Raw genomic sequence first — 16982 nt, forward strand, 5'->3', positions numbered from 1 at the left:
GAGCGTGGGTCTGCAGACTGAAAGGTCTCAGGTTCGATTCCGGTCAAGGGCATGTACATTGGTCGCAGGCATAACCCCGGTGGGGAGTGTGCAGGAGGCAGCTTGGTCGATGTTTCTCTCTCCTCGGTGTTTCTAGTTCTCTATGCCTCTGCCTTCCTCTCTGTAAAAAAAAAAAATCAATAAAATATATTTAAATTTTTTAAACAAATTAATAATAAGTGTTTTATTTAAACATAATTTCTCAATAATATTTCTAACAATAATTACTGTAATATTGGGGCGCTTTTTGTGTGTGTGTGTGTCTTATATTCACCTTATCAATGATTTTCATAAAATATAATATTTGAATTGATTTTAAACTCCTATAAATAGAATTATATTGGGTAAAATCTATATATAACATAAAATTTACAATATTAGCCATTTTAAGTATTCAATTTAGGAGCATTAAGTACACTGATGGTGTGCAACTATCACCCCCATGCATCTCCGGAATGTTTTGATCATCCCAAACTGAAATTCTCACTCATAAAACAATAATTCCCCATTCTCCTCTCTCTCCTAGCCCCTGGCAATCATTGATTTTCAGTTTCTGAATTGGATTATTCTACAATATGTACCTCATAAAAGTGCAATCATACAATAAATGACCTTTTTTGTCTGACTTATTTTGCTTAGCATAGTGTCCTTTTTAAATTTATTTCTTCTTTATTGATTAAGGTGTTATATATGTGCCCTTATCCCTCCATTGCCCCCCACCCCCCAGCTATTGTAGTTCCCTCAACACCCCCCCCCCCGCCCCCTGCAGTGTCTGTATCCATTGGTTAAGCTTATATGCAGGCATACAAGTCCTTCCCCCATCCTCTGAGGTTTGATAGTCTGATCTATGCTTCTCTGTCTCTGGATCTGTTTTTGTTCATCAGTTTATGTTGTTCATTATATTCCACCAATGAGTGAGATCATGTGATATTTAACTTTCTCTGACTGACTTATTTCGCTGGGCATAATGCTCTCCAGCTCCATCCATGCTGTTGCAAATGGTAAGAGTTTCTTCCTTTTTACAGCAGCTTAGTATTCCAGTTTTCTTAGTAGATGGACCACAGTTTCTAATCCACTCATCAACTGATGGGCCTTAGGCTGTTTCCAAACCTTAGCTGTGGTAAAATGTGCTACTATAAACATAGGGGTGCATATATCCTTTCTGATAGATGTTTCTAGTTTCTTGGGATATATTCCTAGCAGTGGAATCACTGGGTCAAATGGGAGGTTCCATTTTTAGTTTTTTTAGAAAACTCCATACTATTCTCCACAGTGGCTGCACCTCCGCATCCTCGCAAGCACTTGTCATTTGTTGATGATAGCCATTATGACAGGTATGAGGTGGTATCTCATTGTTGTTTTGTTTTGCATCTCTCAGATGATTAGTGACTTTGAGCATCTTTTCATATGTCTCTCTGCCTTCTGTATATTCTCTTTCAAAAAGTGTCCATCTAGGTCCTTTTCCCATTTTTTTATTCAATTGTCTACCTTCCTTTTGTTAAGTTGTATGAGTTCCCTGTAAGTTTTGGAGATTAAATCCTTATCAGAGATAACATTGGCAAATATGTTCTCCCATGCAGTGGGCTTCCTTGTTGTTTTGTTGCTGTACAAAAGCTTTTATTTTGATGTAGTCCCATTTGTTTATTTTCTCTTTAGTTTCCATTGGCCTAGGAGCTGTATCAATGAAGATATTGCTTCAGCATATGTTTGAGATTTTGCTGCCTGTGGATTCCTCTAAGATTTTTATGGTCTCCTGTCTTACATTTAAGTCCTTTATCCATTTTGAGTTTATTTTTGTGTATGGTGTAAGTTGATGGCCTAGTTTTATTATTTATTTATTTATTTATTTATTTATTTATTTATGCACATAGCTGTTCAACTTTCCCAACACCATTTACTGAAAAGACTGTTTTGACTCCATTGTATGCTCTTGCCTCCTTTGTCAAATATTAATTGAGCATAGTGGTTTGGGTTGATTTCTGGGTTCTCTATTCTATAGCATCTGGTCTATATGTCTGTTCTTCTACCATTACCAGGCAGTTTTGAGAACAGTGGCTTTGTAAAATACCTTGATATCTGGTATTGAGATCCCACCTACTTTGTTCTTTTTCAGGATTGCTGTGGCTATTCAGGGTCTTTTTTTATTTTTTATTCCAGATGATTTTTTGGAGAGTTCAGCCTAAGTCTGTGAAATATGCAGTTGGTATTTTAATGTAGATTGCATTGAATTTGTAGATTGCTTTGGGTAGTATGGACATTTTAATGATGTTGATTCTACCCATCTGGGAGCACGGTACATTCTTGCATCTGTTTATGTCTTACTCTATCTCTTTTATCAGAGTCCTGTAGTTTTCTGAGTACAGATCTTTTACCTCCTTATACCAAGTATCTTAATTTTTTTATGTGCAATGGTAAATGAGATTTTTTAAAAATCTCTCTTTCTGTAAGTTCACTATTGGTATATAAAAAAGCCATAGATTTTTAGGCATTAATTTTGTATCCTGCTACATTGCCAAATTCATTTAGTAAGTTGAATAATTTTTTGATGGAGTCTTTAGGGTTTTCTCATGTCATCTGAGAATAATGACAAATTTACTTCTTCTTTTCCAATTTGGATACCTTTTATTTCTTCTTTTTGTCTAATCGCTATGGCTAGCACTTTCAGTACTGTTTCGAACAGGATTGGTGAGAGTGGGCATCCCTGTCTTATTCCTGTTCTTACGTGAAATGGTTTTATTATTGCCTAATTATTATGATATTGTCTGTAGGTTTGTCATACTTGGATTTTATTATGTTGAGGTATGATCCTTCTATTCTTACTTTTCTGAGGATTTTTATCAAGAAAGAATGTTGGATTTTGTCAAGAGCTTTTTCTGTATCAATTGATATGACTATGATTTTTATCTCTCAATTTGTTAATGTGATATATCAAGTTTATTGATTTGTGGATATTTTACCATCTTTGCATCCCTTAGGTAAATCCCACTTGGTCATGGTGTATGATCTTTCTGATGCTATGCTGGATCCAGTTTGCTAGAATTTTGTTGAGTGTTTTGGCATTTATGTTCATGAGGGATATTGCCCTGTAATTCTCTTTTATTGTGTTGTCTTTATCTGGTTTTGGGATTAGGGTAATGCTGGCTTCATAGAAAGAGCTTGGAAGTGTGCCTTCCTGTTGAATTTTTTGGAATAGTCTGAGGATGATAGGTTTTGGTTCTTCTTTGAATGTTTGGTAATAGCATAGTATTTTCAAAGCTCATCCATAATGTAGCATACATCAAAATATTTTTTTAAAGTTTGAATAATATTCTGTTATGTGTCTATACCACATTTGTTTATCCATTCTCCTGTCCATGGACATTTGGGTTTTTCCCATTTGTTGGCTATTGCAAATAATGCTACTCTCAACATGGATTTAAAGTGTCCATTTGAGTCCCTGCTTTCAATAATTTGGGTGTACTATACCCCAAGTGGAATTGCTGGATCATGTGAAATGTTATGTTTAGTTTTTTGAAAAGCCACTGTACTGTCTTCCACAGTTGTTGCACCATTTTATAATTCTCCCAGGAATGCATAAGGATTCTAGTTTCTCCAAAACTTTTTATTTGCTGTTTAATTATTTATCAAATTTCTGATATTAGCTAATATAATGGAACTGAAGTGAGATGGGGACAGGTTTTTTAGCATGTACTTTTCTACTTTTTTTCCATTTGTAAACAGATAGTATGCATTACAATTCAGGCATTTTGCTTGACATAGGAATAGAAAGATAAAATACTTATATGATAAATTATGGTAACCTCATAGCAGCCTTCTAATATAAGAACTATAGTTGGGTTTCTTAGTTCACTAAAAATATCTAAAATTTGTTATATTCAGCTATAATATCTCCACATTTGGTGAAATTGACTTATTTTTAAAATAAGTTACTTTGAAACATGCAGGTCTTTATAGAGCTTTACAAATTCTCAGCTTTTATTCTAAACTTAATATCAAATGTCTTTGTTTCAATGTGGAAACCATGTCTTCTTTCCAGCCTTTTAGGTGGGATGTTGACCTGTGATTTGTAAAATGGAAAAGTTAGAACTATAACCTTTTGAAATAAAGTTAAACATATTTCCTATCTCACTGATAACATGGTATAAGAAAATTTTTTATAGACATGATTAGTATTGCTGTTAAGTAAGTTTAATATTCAGTGAAATTATATCAGAAACATACATAAAAACCTTAATAGATGATTACTTCTGAAAGAAATAAGATTCAAAGTCTCATTCAAAAATATTGATTGTTTTCTTCAACATATAGAAATCATGAGTAATTCAGCTGACCCTTGTCATTCTTGAAAGTTTTCCAAAGCCATTATTTTTTAATTTTATTTTATTATACAATCTTTCGAAGGCGAAGAACATAGGACACTGAACAGAGAAGCATTGATCAAAACATCAAATTTCAGAGGGAAGGTAGGGGAGGGTGGGGTAGGGGGGGAGATATCAACTAAAGGACTTGTATGCATGCATATAAGCCTAACCAATAGACTCAGACACTTAGGGGGGTGAGGGCATGAGTGGGGAGAGTGGAGGGCAGTGGAGAGGTTAAGGACACATATGTAATGACTTAATCAATAAGAAGCAAAAAGGAAAAAAAGAGAACATACTGATTGGTGGTAGATAATTCTAAGTTCATTTTGTTAGGTATAGTTTGGGTTTTCCCATAAATGTGAAAGGCAACAGAAGAAATTACTTTAAAAATTATTCATGGCTATATGAAAACTGTATGATGTTAATTTTTTTTATGGTCAGGATTTGTTCAATACTGGTTCATGACACCACCTCTGTGATAGCTAGTACAGTTAAATGGATAGATGAATGTTGTTACCTTAACAGTAACTGCTAATTAATTTATTTGCTGGCTGCTTTATAAAGGTGTTATTTTTAATTTTGCTCAATGAGAAATGATCCCAAGTCATACAAAGTGAAGGACTCTTTTGATATAATCCTTTTAAAATCTGGGAATAAATATTTTTAAAATATGAACAATGAGATATCAACTGTGGCAACGTGAAGTCCTGAAGGTTAGTATAATTACAACAAAGAGATTCTATTTCTGTTAGTCTCTGTCTCAAGAGATTTGAGTCTGAATTATTCAAAATTACTATAAAGTAGCTTTTGAGCCAATATTTGTGCCTGGAACTCAGATTTCCTTTGTCTCATTTTCATATGTTCTGTTTTAAACATATGTTAGGTTGTATATTTAAGGCTAAAAGTACCAAAAAGCCCACATTGAAATATGTTTTCTTCATTATCAAAGACTTGAATGCCATCATCATTTGGAGAAAAGAAACACTGCATATAACATGTCTGTAAAACAGACTTTAATGGCGCCAAATAGATTGAACATCTGGCTTTCTTTTCACAAGGTGCACTGATGTCAGAAAAGATTGAATAAAAATGCTGATATAATTGTCCAGGTTTGGGGTTTGCCAGTAGAAGAATATTTTATTCATTCAGTCTATTCTAATTCCAAATACAGGTGTTGACGTTGATGGAAAAATACAATGATACCTATTAGAATGACCAATCATTGATATTGAAATCTAAAACTGTGCTGCTATTGGATTTTTCTGAGAAATGCCATTCAAACTCCACAGTACACTGTCACCTCATATAGCCTTTCTGGCTGCTGGGTTATGTATGGTATGACAGCTCTGCACTGCTTTTATTATGGCATTGTACCCATGCATGGCTATGGTGCTCTTTTGTTTCCGTCAAAGAGACATTTTCAGGCAATGAGGTTTTGAAATGGTATTTTTGTTGTCATTAAAAAAAAAAAAAAAGTGCACCAAAAGCTGCATTACTGCAGTTTTAAAGAAAGCAAGCTTTATGAACATTAGAATTTTTTTGCAATTGAAAAAGGCAGTTTCTTATCTTTTTATTTCTTGTTCCTGACTCTGAAGAATGTTCTGGAATTAATGATTCATCTAATAATCTCTCACCAAAAGAATAATAACAATGGATTGCAGACCTTTACATTAATTTAAAAGTATATATATTAAGTGAAATTAATTTATCAAGTTATATTTTATTCTTTTAAAGAAAGTTTTCATTCTTTTTAAGCCTAAATCTTTACTTGTTGATAAAAAGTCTAGGTTTAGTATCAACTAAATCTTAAACTTTCACTACTTGTCATTAAGTGCCATCAATCTTGAGAGCATTTAAAGAACATGTGTTTTGGTAAAGTTGCATGAATTATGCTATATTGTTTTCAAATTTAATGATGCTATTAATGAACAAAAGTAGAATGATTCCTCCTTGATGCATAACTTGGTCTCTGGAATTTTATTGACATGCATAGAATAGCAAGCGGTATGCCACTTGTGTGAAGAAAGAATATTGATGTCTTTGACAGGGAATAGCAGAAGCAACAAGGAAAATAAACACCTACTGAATCAGTTAATTGGGCGCTGATGTAAAGTTTCACTACTGCATGATATGTTTACCTGTGGTTAGGTTGCTCATAATGATCACTTCCTGCTTGTCAAAACATGTGTTGTAGTTAGATATAAGAAATATAATGGACTTAGAATATATACTTTTATCTCTACTCTGAATGTTGGTGGTTTCAAGCACGAAACAGACTTCATTTCGAACCATCTGCTCTCTATTTAAAATTGACATCAAGTTCAGTTCCTCTCTGATGCCTGCTTGTTTCCCAGCTTAGAACACTTCTATCCTGCAGGTCAGCCGTTACCTATTATGCCTAGCCATTGAACTAACATATAAGAAATGACACATCTAGGAGTGCTTGAATATTCATATCACAAAATAAACCAGGAAGATTTTTTGTGATATGCCCATGGAATGATTGCCACTAATGCTGAACTATAAGTCAGTTAGTAAAAACTAAAGTATAGTTTCCTACTTTTGTGTTTAGACGAGTGAACCATTTATTTTATTTTATAGCTTACTAATCATTGTGTTATTGGATTGAACCATCAATATTTATATAAATATCATTATAAATATCAGTTATATGTTTCAGAGCTATATTGGCTGCATAAGTAAAATCCAGTAGTGATTAATTTGGCACATGTTTTTAAGCACTTGAACTGTAGAGTGAGCACCGCATTTGCAGTGGTAGTGAAAACAACATCATGGAGATTATAGTCTAGGACAGAAGACAGAGTTTGAACAGATGCTTAGATATCTTTGTTAAAAATTAGACAAATTGTTATAATGCTGAACAAACTATTATCTAGAGTCTGATTATATTTTTAAAGTAGAATATTAAAGTTTATTATAATTTTGGTTTAGAAAATCATTTTGTCTTTGACTATAGACAATCAAAATGTGTTTTTCTAAGCTAACTGAAAGATAGACTCTTTATATCCTTGTCTATCATTCTATCTATCTATCATCTGTTGACCTATAAATAATCTATTTTGCACTAACACCAGACAATTCCAGTTTCTGGTTATGGGACTTATGCTGAATAATTACATATAGACAGTCAAATGAAGATTAAGTAACCAAAGGCAATAACTTTTTGTTATATGACTCTTAAATGTGTACGCCTTTAGTATTTTTGCGTTCTATGGACCAAAAAGCAAACTATCCTTTGTACATAGAAGTAACTTAGTACACATGAGTAAGTAATTAGTATTCTGAGACACTATCACAATTTATGTTTGTTTACTTGTTTGAATGTATCTTTATGCTAGTACAGGTAAAAATGTTTAAACTTTGAGTTTATTCTTTCCATTGGAAGAAATTAATTATATCTCTAGAGATGATTTAGTATTTTCACAGTTGTTTTAAGAATCTTGTTAGTTTATATGTTTTTGTTTTTGTTTTTTAGATAAGAATGCCTGTATTGATTTCAGGACAAAATTAATGCATGTTTAGTTTCTTTTCAAACAGTGAGCAAAGGATTCCCATTAAATGTCATTGTATGCTCACTGATCAGTGAAATAACCTCTGGGTTACAGTGGCATTTATCTTTGCAATATAAATACCTGTGATTAAGTATGAAATGAGTGTTTAGACTTGTATTTGCACATAAAAGCAGGGTTAGCTGGGAATTGAGCCATCTGACAAATGACCCATATTTCTATGGATTCTTTTCAGCAGAGATAGATAATGAAAATCTGTATGAATGAAGTGTAGAGTGAATTCATCAACACATTTTTATTAATAACACAGTTATTAATTTTTTGACTGGGACAACATATACTATTTTGGTGTCCTAAAAGTGAGGGTTTAATTTTTAGAAACTTAGCTATGGATAAATCATTTCATCTTTAGGTTCATATATATTAGGAAAATCTCACAATAAATATTTTTCAATGTTAATGATATATAAGTTTTCAGGATTTCTCCTCAAGTGTACCAAAAGCAGTATGTTAAGACCAATTATCTCAATACCTAATTTTCTAGAGGGAACTTAATTGCCTGGAAAATGTTTGCTCTATGGTAATACTTGAGGTTAAAGTTTTAAGCCTAGGAAGTATCTAGTGAAAAAATTAGTGTTTTCAAGCAAAATTCTTTCATACTGAGTAAATTAACTTATTCTATTTCCCAGTTGATAAACGGTAGTGATGCCTTCCATTTGGATTTTTCTAACATTTTCCTAAATGCATAATTTAAATAGTGATTGAGTTTTCAATTAGCCATTATCTGACATAATGGTTGGAGTTTGGGTTCTTAATTCTGATATTTTCTGGGAGTGTGAGTGTGCATGTGAGTATAAGACATACACACACACACACACACACACACACACACACACACACACAAATTTCCTATCTTATAAAAGAATAATATGAAAATTAACCATCACTCCAAGACACAAGATGGCTGCCCTCAGGTGGTCAAAGATGGCTGTCCTCATGTAGACACAAGATGGCCAGCAGGGGAGGGAAGTTGGGAGGGACCAGGCCTGCAGGGGAGGGCAGTTGTGGGCAGTTAGGGGTGACCAGGCCAGCAGGGGAGGGCAGTTGGGGCAGACCAGGCCTGCAGGGAAAGACTGTGTATATAATCTGATATATGGTTTTCTATGAATTTATTCTGCTTGAGAATCACTAACTTTTTTTTTTTTTTTTTTAATCTGTGTGTTTATGCCTTTTATCATTCTGGAAGGTTCTGAGTGATTATTTTTTTCAATTTTTCTTCTGCTCCATTCTTTCTCTTCTCCTCTGGGACATCAATTACTCATATGACAGACTATTATATATTGTCCCACAAATCTCAGATTTTCTTTAGTCATTTTTTCTTTTTGTTTTTCAATTTGAATAGTTTCTATTTTCCTACCTTCAAGTTTAATGATTTTTTGTCCTGCTATATCCAGTCTAATTTGTCAGGCAAACTCAGTATTTCCCTTCACAACATCTACTGAATATCTATATGGTGTGTGTTCTCCACTGTAAAAGGGGAATTAGAAAAGAGTATATGGGATTTATACTTCAGCTCAAAATCTTGCAGTTTTATTTTTAGCAGAGGATGGCACAATTTATCTCATAATATATGTAATAATATATACATAAATCTCTTTATACCTCACATATACTGTTATCTGTCCTTCTCATAATGTTATATTATGTGTAGGAGAAGGACAGATAATAGTATGTGTTCTCTCTTCGGCTGCTACATGAAATCTCCACTTAAAGAGCCTCCTGTGTCCTCAAGAGTCAGCATTTCTCCCTGTCCCTGATATTCAGGTTTTCTTGGACCCCTTAAATTATCTTGTATGTGTTTCTATGTATTTCTGTGCTTTGTATACAGTTTTAAATTTGAATCACTATTTACTGTTGTACAAAACATGAAGGTTTAGTAAACTCTTTTTGAGGTAAGACTATAAATAAATCATCTATATTTGAAAAGTCTAAACTAAAGTGCAGTTGTATGCTTCAGCTTGTCAATGGATATTTATGAGGTGAGTATGATACTATAAAGGTTCTGGCAGTGAAATATATCCTGCACAGATAGCTAGTAAAGGAGCTTGCAAGTGTTAATGCCAGCAGAATTTTAATGCTCAAGAGATGGGAAACTCGACACTTGCTCTGGTTAATGCTACTCTTACTGGCTACAGTGAAAAGCAACCAGTAAAACAGCTTTTTATAGATACTGCGATAGAACTGGAGTCTATAATATGTCATTTCCTAGTATTGTCTTGTTTTCTTCTTTTGGTTTTGTTAACTACAGAGCAGTAACATAGACTCAGTTTTATTTTGGGCATCAACTTCTAATCCTACCTAGTATGATACCCAAGAGAGGTTATTGCCGACAACAGTTTCTAAAGAAATAGCAAGTTTCTTATTCTAATAGAAACTTGTTAGTAGAAATCTTGTGTTCATCTATTAGCATATTATACATTTTAATTGTTTATTATAAAGACTGTTTAGTCCTATCTGATCCTAGAATTACTCTACATGGAAAATAAGGTATTATAATTATAAATATATGTCTCTATCTGTAGTTCTATATATTTAGTTTATATTAAATAGACTAATATTAAGCAATTTAATTAACTTTAAAAATATTTTCAGCATTTCTTCTATTCATCATTAAAGTGAGATAGTCTCAGAAAAATGAGCACTAGTAACTAATACTATTCTGTAATCTGTACTATTCTTTAATGGGTTGTATGTTCTACTTATTTTATACTGCTTTTCGTGTTACCCGGATAACATACCTTTATTATGTAAGCATTATAAGGATAAGATATGAAGTCTTTTAAACCTTGTCTTATTCTATTTCCTATAAATGAAAATTGCTCTCCAGTGTTCTGGCATCGACTGCTTGCCATATCATCAGTGGCAGCCCAAACATTCATGACCTTGAACATAATTAGCATTATCACGATGTGTTTTGTAAGATAGCATTGAATAGTCTTTGAAGGGCCACAGACACCTAATCACAGTCACTTACAACCAGTGTGTGTTACCTTGATTTAAGAAAATTCCAGGAAATTGATGTTAGCTGCTAGGCTGAAATAATCCCCTGGGAGTGAGATGTCTGAAAGAATACTGAATAAAATTTTCCTTCTGGCCAATAGCTTCTATTTTTCTTGATTATACCTTTTCTATCTTCTCTTTACTCTTCTGTTTCTCCATATTTTCTTCTCTCCTTTTCTACCATTATATTCTTCTCTTCTGTAATTATCTTTTTCTCTCTCAAATTCATACTTACTCTGTATTTGCATTTTTGAGGTCTGGCTTCTCCCCCTGTGGAGGTTTTGTCATTTAGTATTCATTCCTTTAGACATTCATCGTGGATTTGTTTCTAAGTGATTACTTATTACAAGTCTGCTCCATGTTAGACACTTTGAAGAAGCAATTAGAGAAAGATGGATGATAAATTCCTATTTCTTTACTGGGAGTATACTATATGCCAGGCACTGCTCTAAGTGCTTTATATATATTAACAGATTTAATCCTTATAACAATCCTAAGAATAGGTCCAATTTATTATTACTATTTTTAAATATTTTTATTGATTTCAGAAAAGAAGGGAGAGTGATAGATAGAAACATCAATGATGAAAGATAATCATTGATTAGCTGCCTTCTGCATGCTTCCTATTGGGGGGTTGGGAGGGTGGATGGAGCCTGCAACCCATACATATGCCCTTGGCCTGAATCGACCCTGGGAGCCTTTCCTCCTCAGGCGGACACTCTCTCCATTGAGCCAAGCCAGCTAGGACTAGGTCCAGTTTTTAATCATCAATTTACTTATGAAGAAACAAGCACACAGTAGGAAAATGTCACCCATGGCCACACAGTTAGTGAGTGTCAGAGTGGTTTGGCTGCGGAGGACATGCAATGGGACCTCTGGGGAAAGGAGTTCCATGACTGAGAGAACTAGGCAGTGCTTAACAGAACTCCTCCAGGTTTCCAACTTTTCAGTTTGAGTAAAATGAAAGTACACCCAGACATTATCAGCTCTTGATAAAAGTGAAACACTCTAAGTCCATGATTTGGAGGGGAGAAGACATTTGGTTGTTTTTGTTAATAGGTGTATAAAACACAAAGGTGTATACAGCATTTAGGAGGGGTTTTGAGGTACTTGAATTGACATTTGGCAGCTGTCAATCAATACTTAATCCCAAACTTTGGAAGAATTGAAGTAAGGACCTCAGGGTCAAAATCAATAGGGTTTTCTTCACTCGTACTTCTATGCCTTTCATTAAAACAGAGAATTTAAGTCTGGAATGATTTAGGTGCTGAAGTTATTTTGAAAATTCAGGTGAATTATCAACCTCACTTTTTAATCTGTCCAGTTGTTTAAAGTGAATGAATCATGGTCACCAAGATTTAATCTGGGATGGGAACAGAAGTGGTCAGAACAACTGTAAGCTTAGAAAGTGGTTCTAATAGTAGTGTTAATCCAGTGTACTTATTTTTTAAATATATTTTTATTTTAGAGAGGAATGAAGAGGGAGGAAGATGGATACAGCAATGATGAGAAAGAATTTGCACACCCATAATGGGGATCGAGCCAGTAACCTGGGCATGTGTCTTGGCCAGCTTTCGAACCATGACTTCCTGGTTCATAGATTGATGCTCAACCACTGAGCCATGCATGCTGGGCCAATGCATTGTATTTAATAAGTATGTGTTACTTTTCAAGTTTTCACTTCTATATCTGAAATAGGTGAGGAAGATACAAATAAACCAGGTTACATATGAAAAAAAAAAAGGTCAGAAGTGGTCAGCCTTATATCTACAGCTAGTTAATTAGCAATGAAACTCAAGTAAAAGTAGAGCATCATGATATTTTCTTTTCCAAATAATGAAGAAGAGAGAAACTAACTTGTTTGGTTCATAAACACACAAGAAAAATGTCATTAATTCACATTATTGCCATTATAATATCATTTCTCATACATTTGTTTGATTCTGGAAAATTGCCAGAAGGTAATATTTTTAATGTTCATCCCTGTTGTAATTGTATAGTCATTATATACATTGTTGTGGCTTAGAAAAACTGCTTTATTGCTTTTATCAAATATTCATTCATTGTCTCATGTTCCTACCTATCTCCCTTGAAACAAAAGTTTAGAAAAAGATATAGCATGAAAAGAACATCTTTAATGATTTCTTGACATTTGGTGTCATTATTAGCTATCTGCAGAAGAGTATATAATTCACTTAATACTCGTTTTACAGATCTGTAAAACGAGATCTTGTTTGAAGATTCTAGATAATACAGAAATACAATCTGAGTGCACAGTCTATGAACATTGGATTTACCAACACATTTTGACCTCATTCTAAAGTGCTTGTGTTTATGCTTTTCTCCCACTTTCTTTTTCACACATATTATTTGTAGAAAGTAGTAATAAAATTGACAATTACAGTAACAGGTTGCTTCCAAAGACATTTAGAAATAGATAATTTGATGACTGTTTTCCTTTCAATCAAAAAGCTAATGGAAACAAGTTTGCTGTTATCCTTTGGGCTATTTCATTCATTTCTGAAATTCCCAAATTTATTGAGTAGTCATTTTTTGAAAGGAAAATGGACTAAAATCTTGGTCTTATGTTCCAAGTTTTCTTCTCCAACACTTTTTTTTAAATATAAAAAATGAATGTATTGTTCAAATTTAGAGGGAGTAAAGAGGTGTTCTAATATCTGAAATTAGAAAGCAGATATGAAAAATAGAAAAATCTCAACAGAGTGATAATGTTGACCCTAAGGTAGAAAGCAGTATGCTAGTTTTTGAGGAATCTGTACATGATTTATGTAATATAGTGAATCAGAGGGTCATACCAAACAGAGAGAAGGTGGTGGGACCCTGTATCACTAATTGGAAGCTTGATTTTCAAATGAATTTTAGATTATTTACAATTACATACGAATTGTGTGTCTCCCCAGCCATCATGTGAATTGCTGAGGAATCAGAATGGCAAAGTCTCTTGGGAAATGTGCAATACAAATAAACAGTTGCCATTTGGAGAGCACACATAATGGTGGTGTGCATTGTGGGCACTGGTCAACAACAATATACAAGGTCACTAATACACCTATTGCAAAAGCTTTTTATAAAAGAGAAGAAAAAAAAAAAAAAAAAGAAAGAGAGAGAATAACAAAGAGATGGCATCTCCTCCCTTTTCCCCAAACTCCTTGTCTTCAGTCTCTTACTACTTAAATGCACTCGTCATGTATACATTTATTTATTTATTTATTTTTCATTATATTTTATTGATTTTGTACAGAGAGGAAGGGAGAGAGATAGAGAGTTAGAAACATCGATGAGAGAGAGTCATCGATCAGCTGCCTCTTGCACACCCCCTACTGGGAATGTGCCTGCAACCAAGGTACAGGCCCTTGACCGGAATCGTACCCGGGACCCTTCAGTCCCCAAGCCGACGCTCTATCCATTGAGCCAAACCGGTTTTGGCTCATATATACATTTTAGAAGCACTAACTTCATATCAGTTTTAGAAGCACCATATTGCATAAAGAAATACTTTCATCTGAATTCATTATTGAGAGAAACATACAAAGTTGTGGCTTTGATATTCTTATTGCTAGGATAGTAACACTATACTTTAAACATCAATAAGATATTTCCTTTTTCCATAGAATTTTTCCACTCCATACCATTGTGTAGAGGAAGTTGCTGTGGAAAATATCTCAATGCTTTGACTCAAGGGAAAAAAAAAAGAAGTTATGGTTTCCTGTGTTATTTTAACATTGATCTTACCTTAGGTGATTGCTTATTATATTATGGTAGGAAAAATAGGCATTCTTATGCTTTTTTATAATTGCTTTAATATTTCAATAAGGATTTGTTTCTCTTCTAGGGCCGGTGCATAAACTTCTCCCGAGTTTCGTCTCAGTAAAAAGAAAGACCAAGAAGGTATGAAGATGGTATATCTTCACACTGCTGATTTCCAAGCAAATGAAAACCAATAAGTGCATCTTACAAGTTTTTGGAAGAGCAGCTTTATTCCTCTCAGTGGGGAAATGTTTTCTCTGCCTTCTGCTTTGCTTGCACCAGACATTTTCAAACACTTGTTCTGCCATCCACCTGGGAGTTGATGAAACCCAGTGGTAACTCATGACTCATGGCATTGAAAATGAAAAGGACCATTAATCTACATGCCATGACTTATACAAAAGTTTGCATGAATGTGTAAAAAAGGAAAACAATAATAAAAAATAAAAATAAAAACAACAGCATGAAGATGATATCAAAACAGAGACCACAAAACTACTGGCCATGATGGATCTTTAATGAAGAAAGGAGCGTTGAACGTGGTAACATGGCTCTCATGTTTTCACATGGCAAGACTGTGTATCCACAGGCAGAGGATGAGATTTCCTGCCAGGCTCAGCAAATAAAGGAGTCTATTGCCTTAAAGCTCTGTCAGATCACAAAATCCTTCCACGTTCCCTACCACTCTGTGCCTATGGGAAGCTTCTGCCTGGAAAATCTTGTCATTCTCACACTGAAAAGTGCACACGCATGACAAAATGTAGACAGTTTGCCCCCAGGTATTGGTAGCAAGCAAGATTTTGCCCTATAGTTTTTCAAGACACCTTTCTTTCATTATGCTCTCGGGAAAGAAGACAATTAATAGAGCGTTATTACACAGGAAGACAGCCTCTACCCAGAGGTTTTGAGTGGAATATGAGGGACTCATGATTTGAGACCTTGCCCCTGTGATTGGTAGACTCACCCCTCTTTCTATGTTTAGGGTTTAGTAGTGCGTAAAGCATCAATATCTGTAAACATACCAAGGAGTTTTGTTTGCTTTTAATTTAATGGAAGCGGTAACCACAAAGCTTCCGCTCAGGGTTTTTTTTTCTTTCTCCAAGTGTCCGAGGGCTCCTCAGCGTCACAAGCCAGCAACTCTCTTTGCATGAAAATTTCAAAGTTTAATTACTATAATTAAAGGCAACAGCAAGCAGCAGCCTGTGAAGATTTTGCTCATCTTTTTTATGCCTTTTGACATTGAATGACCTATTACTGTATGCACATTACTTGGATTTTTGAGGGGCCCTTTATCTCGGATGTGATTCCGTAGAGAAGAAAAGATCTCCATTCACCGATTTGAAAATTAAATGTTCAGGAGGATCCGCCACCACAGAACCTCAAAAATGTATGTATTAGAGTTTTTTGTAGGAAAATCACCATCGTGTCATGTCGACGATGCCAAATGATGTTAGCGTGAGCGGAAACACGGTGGGGGAGGAAGAAGGCAGCAGCTGAAGAGGAAAGCTCGAATGATCTAGTCACTTTCGATACTGTATTTCAGAGGCGAAATGGGTATTCGACGCGAAACCTGACAAAGTGCGCCCGCTTTGATGGGAACCGGTATAGACAATGACCAGTGGCTGGGTCAGTGGGATGTCTCTCTGCGAGCACCAAGGCTTATCAAATGACATAAAAATAAGTTCAACAACCATCACGTTGGAAGGGAGAAGGCGGACATCTCATGTTTGGCGGGCATGTGAGTGCATGCGATGGAAAGAGCGATCTGGAGCAACCCGGTATAATTACCCCCATTGTGCTCTTCATGGCGATGTCAAAGGACGGGAGTGATTCTGTGGGTTGGTGTCCAGATTTGTGGTGCTACTCCGAGAAGCCTGGCTCACACACGCAAATCTATGTATGTACATGTATACCTTCTGGCTTGAATCTTTTGCTCAAGTTTATTTATGTCACTGGCTGGCTGGATCCAATGTCATGTGTCTACATATTCATAAATAAAATGTTACCTGTGCCTCTGCTACCATTTTCTTTAAGCCTACATAAACTCAAGCCTTGTTTGGTTGAATACATCATTGTCCTGGTTAGTTTCGGGGACAGAAGTATATTTCGTCCCCAGATGTCTCCCGTGTTCACAAGTGATACCATTGGCAGTAATTATCCATGTGTGCAAGTGTGACTTGGAAGCCAGATGTACACCCAATGAGTTCTTGAAGACCTTTGTTCT

At 34.8% G+C, this 16982-nt stretch overlaps 1 protein-coding gene across 2 annotated transcripts in view; it reads left to right on the forward strand.

The window, feature by feature from the left end:
• The window catches only part of ANTXR2 (ANTXR cell adhesion molecule 2), a 129385-nt gene extending 112616 nt beyond the window's left edge, over positions 1-16769 (forward strand). For both annotated transcript variants that reach the window (XM_045571379.1, XM_036412635.2), the window contains exon 17: positions 14844-16769. In XM_045571379.1, coding sequence (XP_045427335.1) covers positions 14844-14882 — 39 coding nt within the window. In that variant the 3' untranslated portion in view covers positions 14883-16769. The remainder of the gene's footprint in view (positions 1-14843) is intronic.
• Positions 16770-16982: the final 213 nt, after the last annotated feature.

The sequence above is a fragment of the Pipistrellus kuhlii genome, unplaced genomic scaffold (assembly GCF_014108245.1).
Source record: "Pipistrellus kuhlii isolate mPipKuh1 unplaced genomic scaffold, mPipKuh1.p scaffold_m20_p_1, whole genome shotgun sequence".
Taxonomy (NCBI): domain Eukaryota; kingdom Metazoa; phylum Chordata; class Mammalia; order Chiroptera; family Vespertilionidae; genus Pipistrellus; species Pipistrellus kuhlii.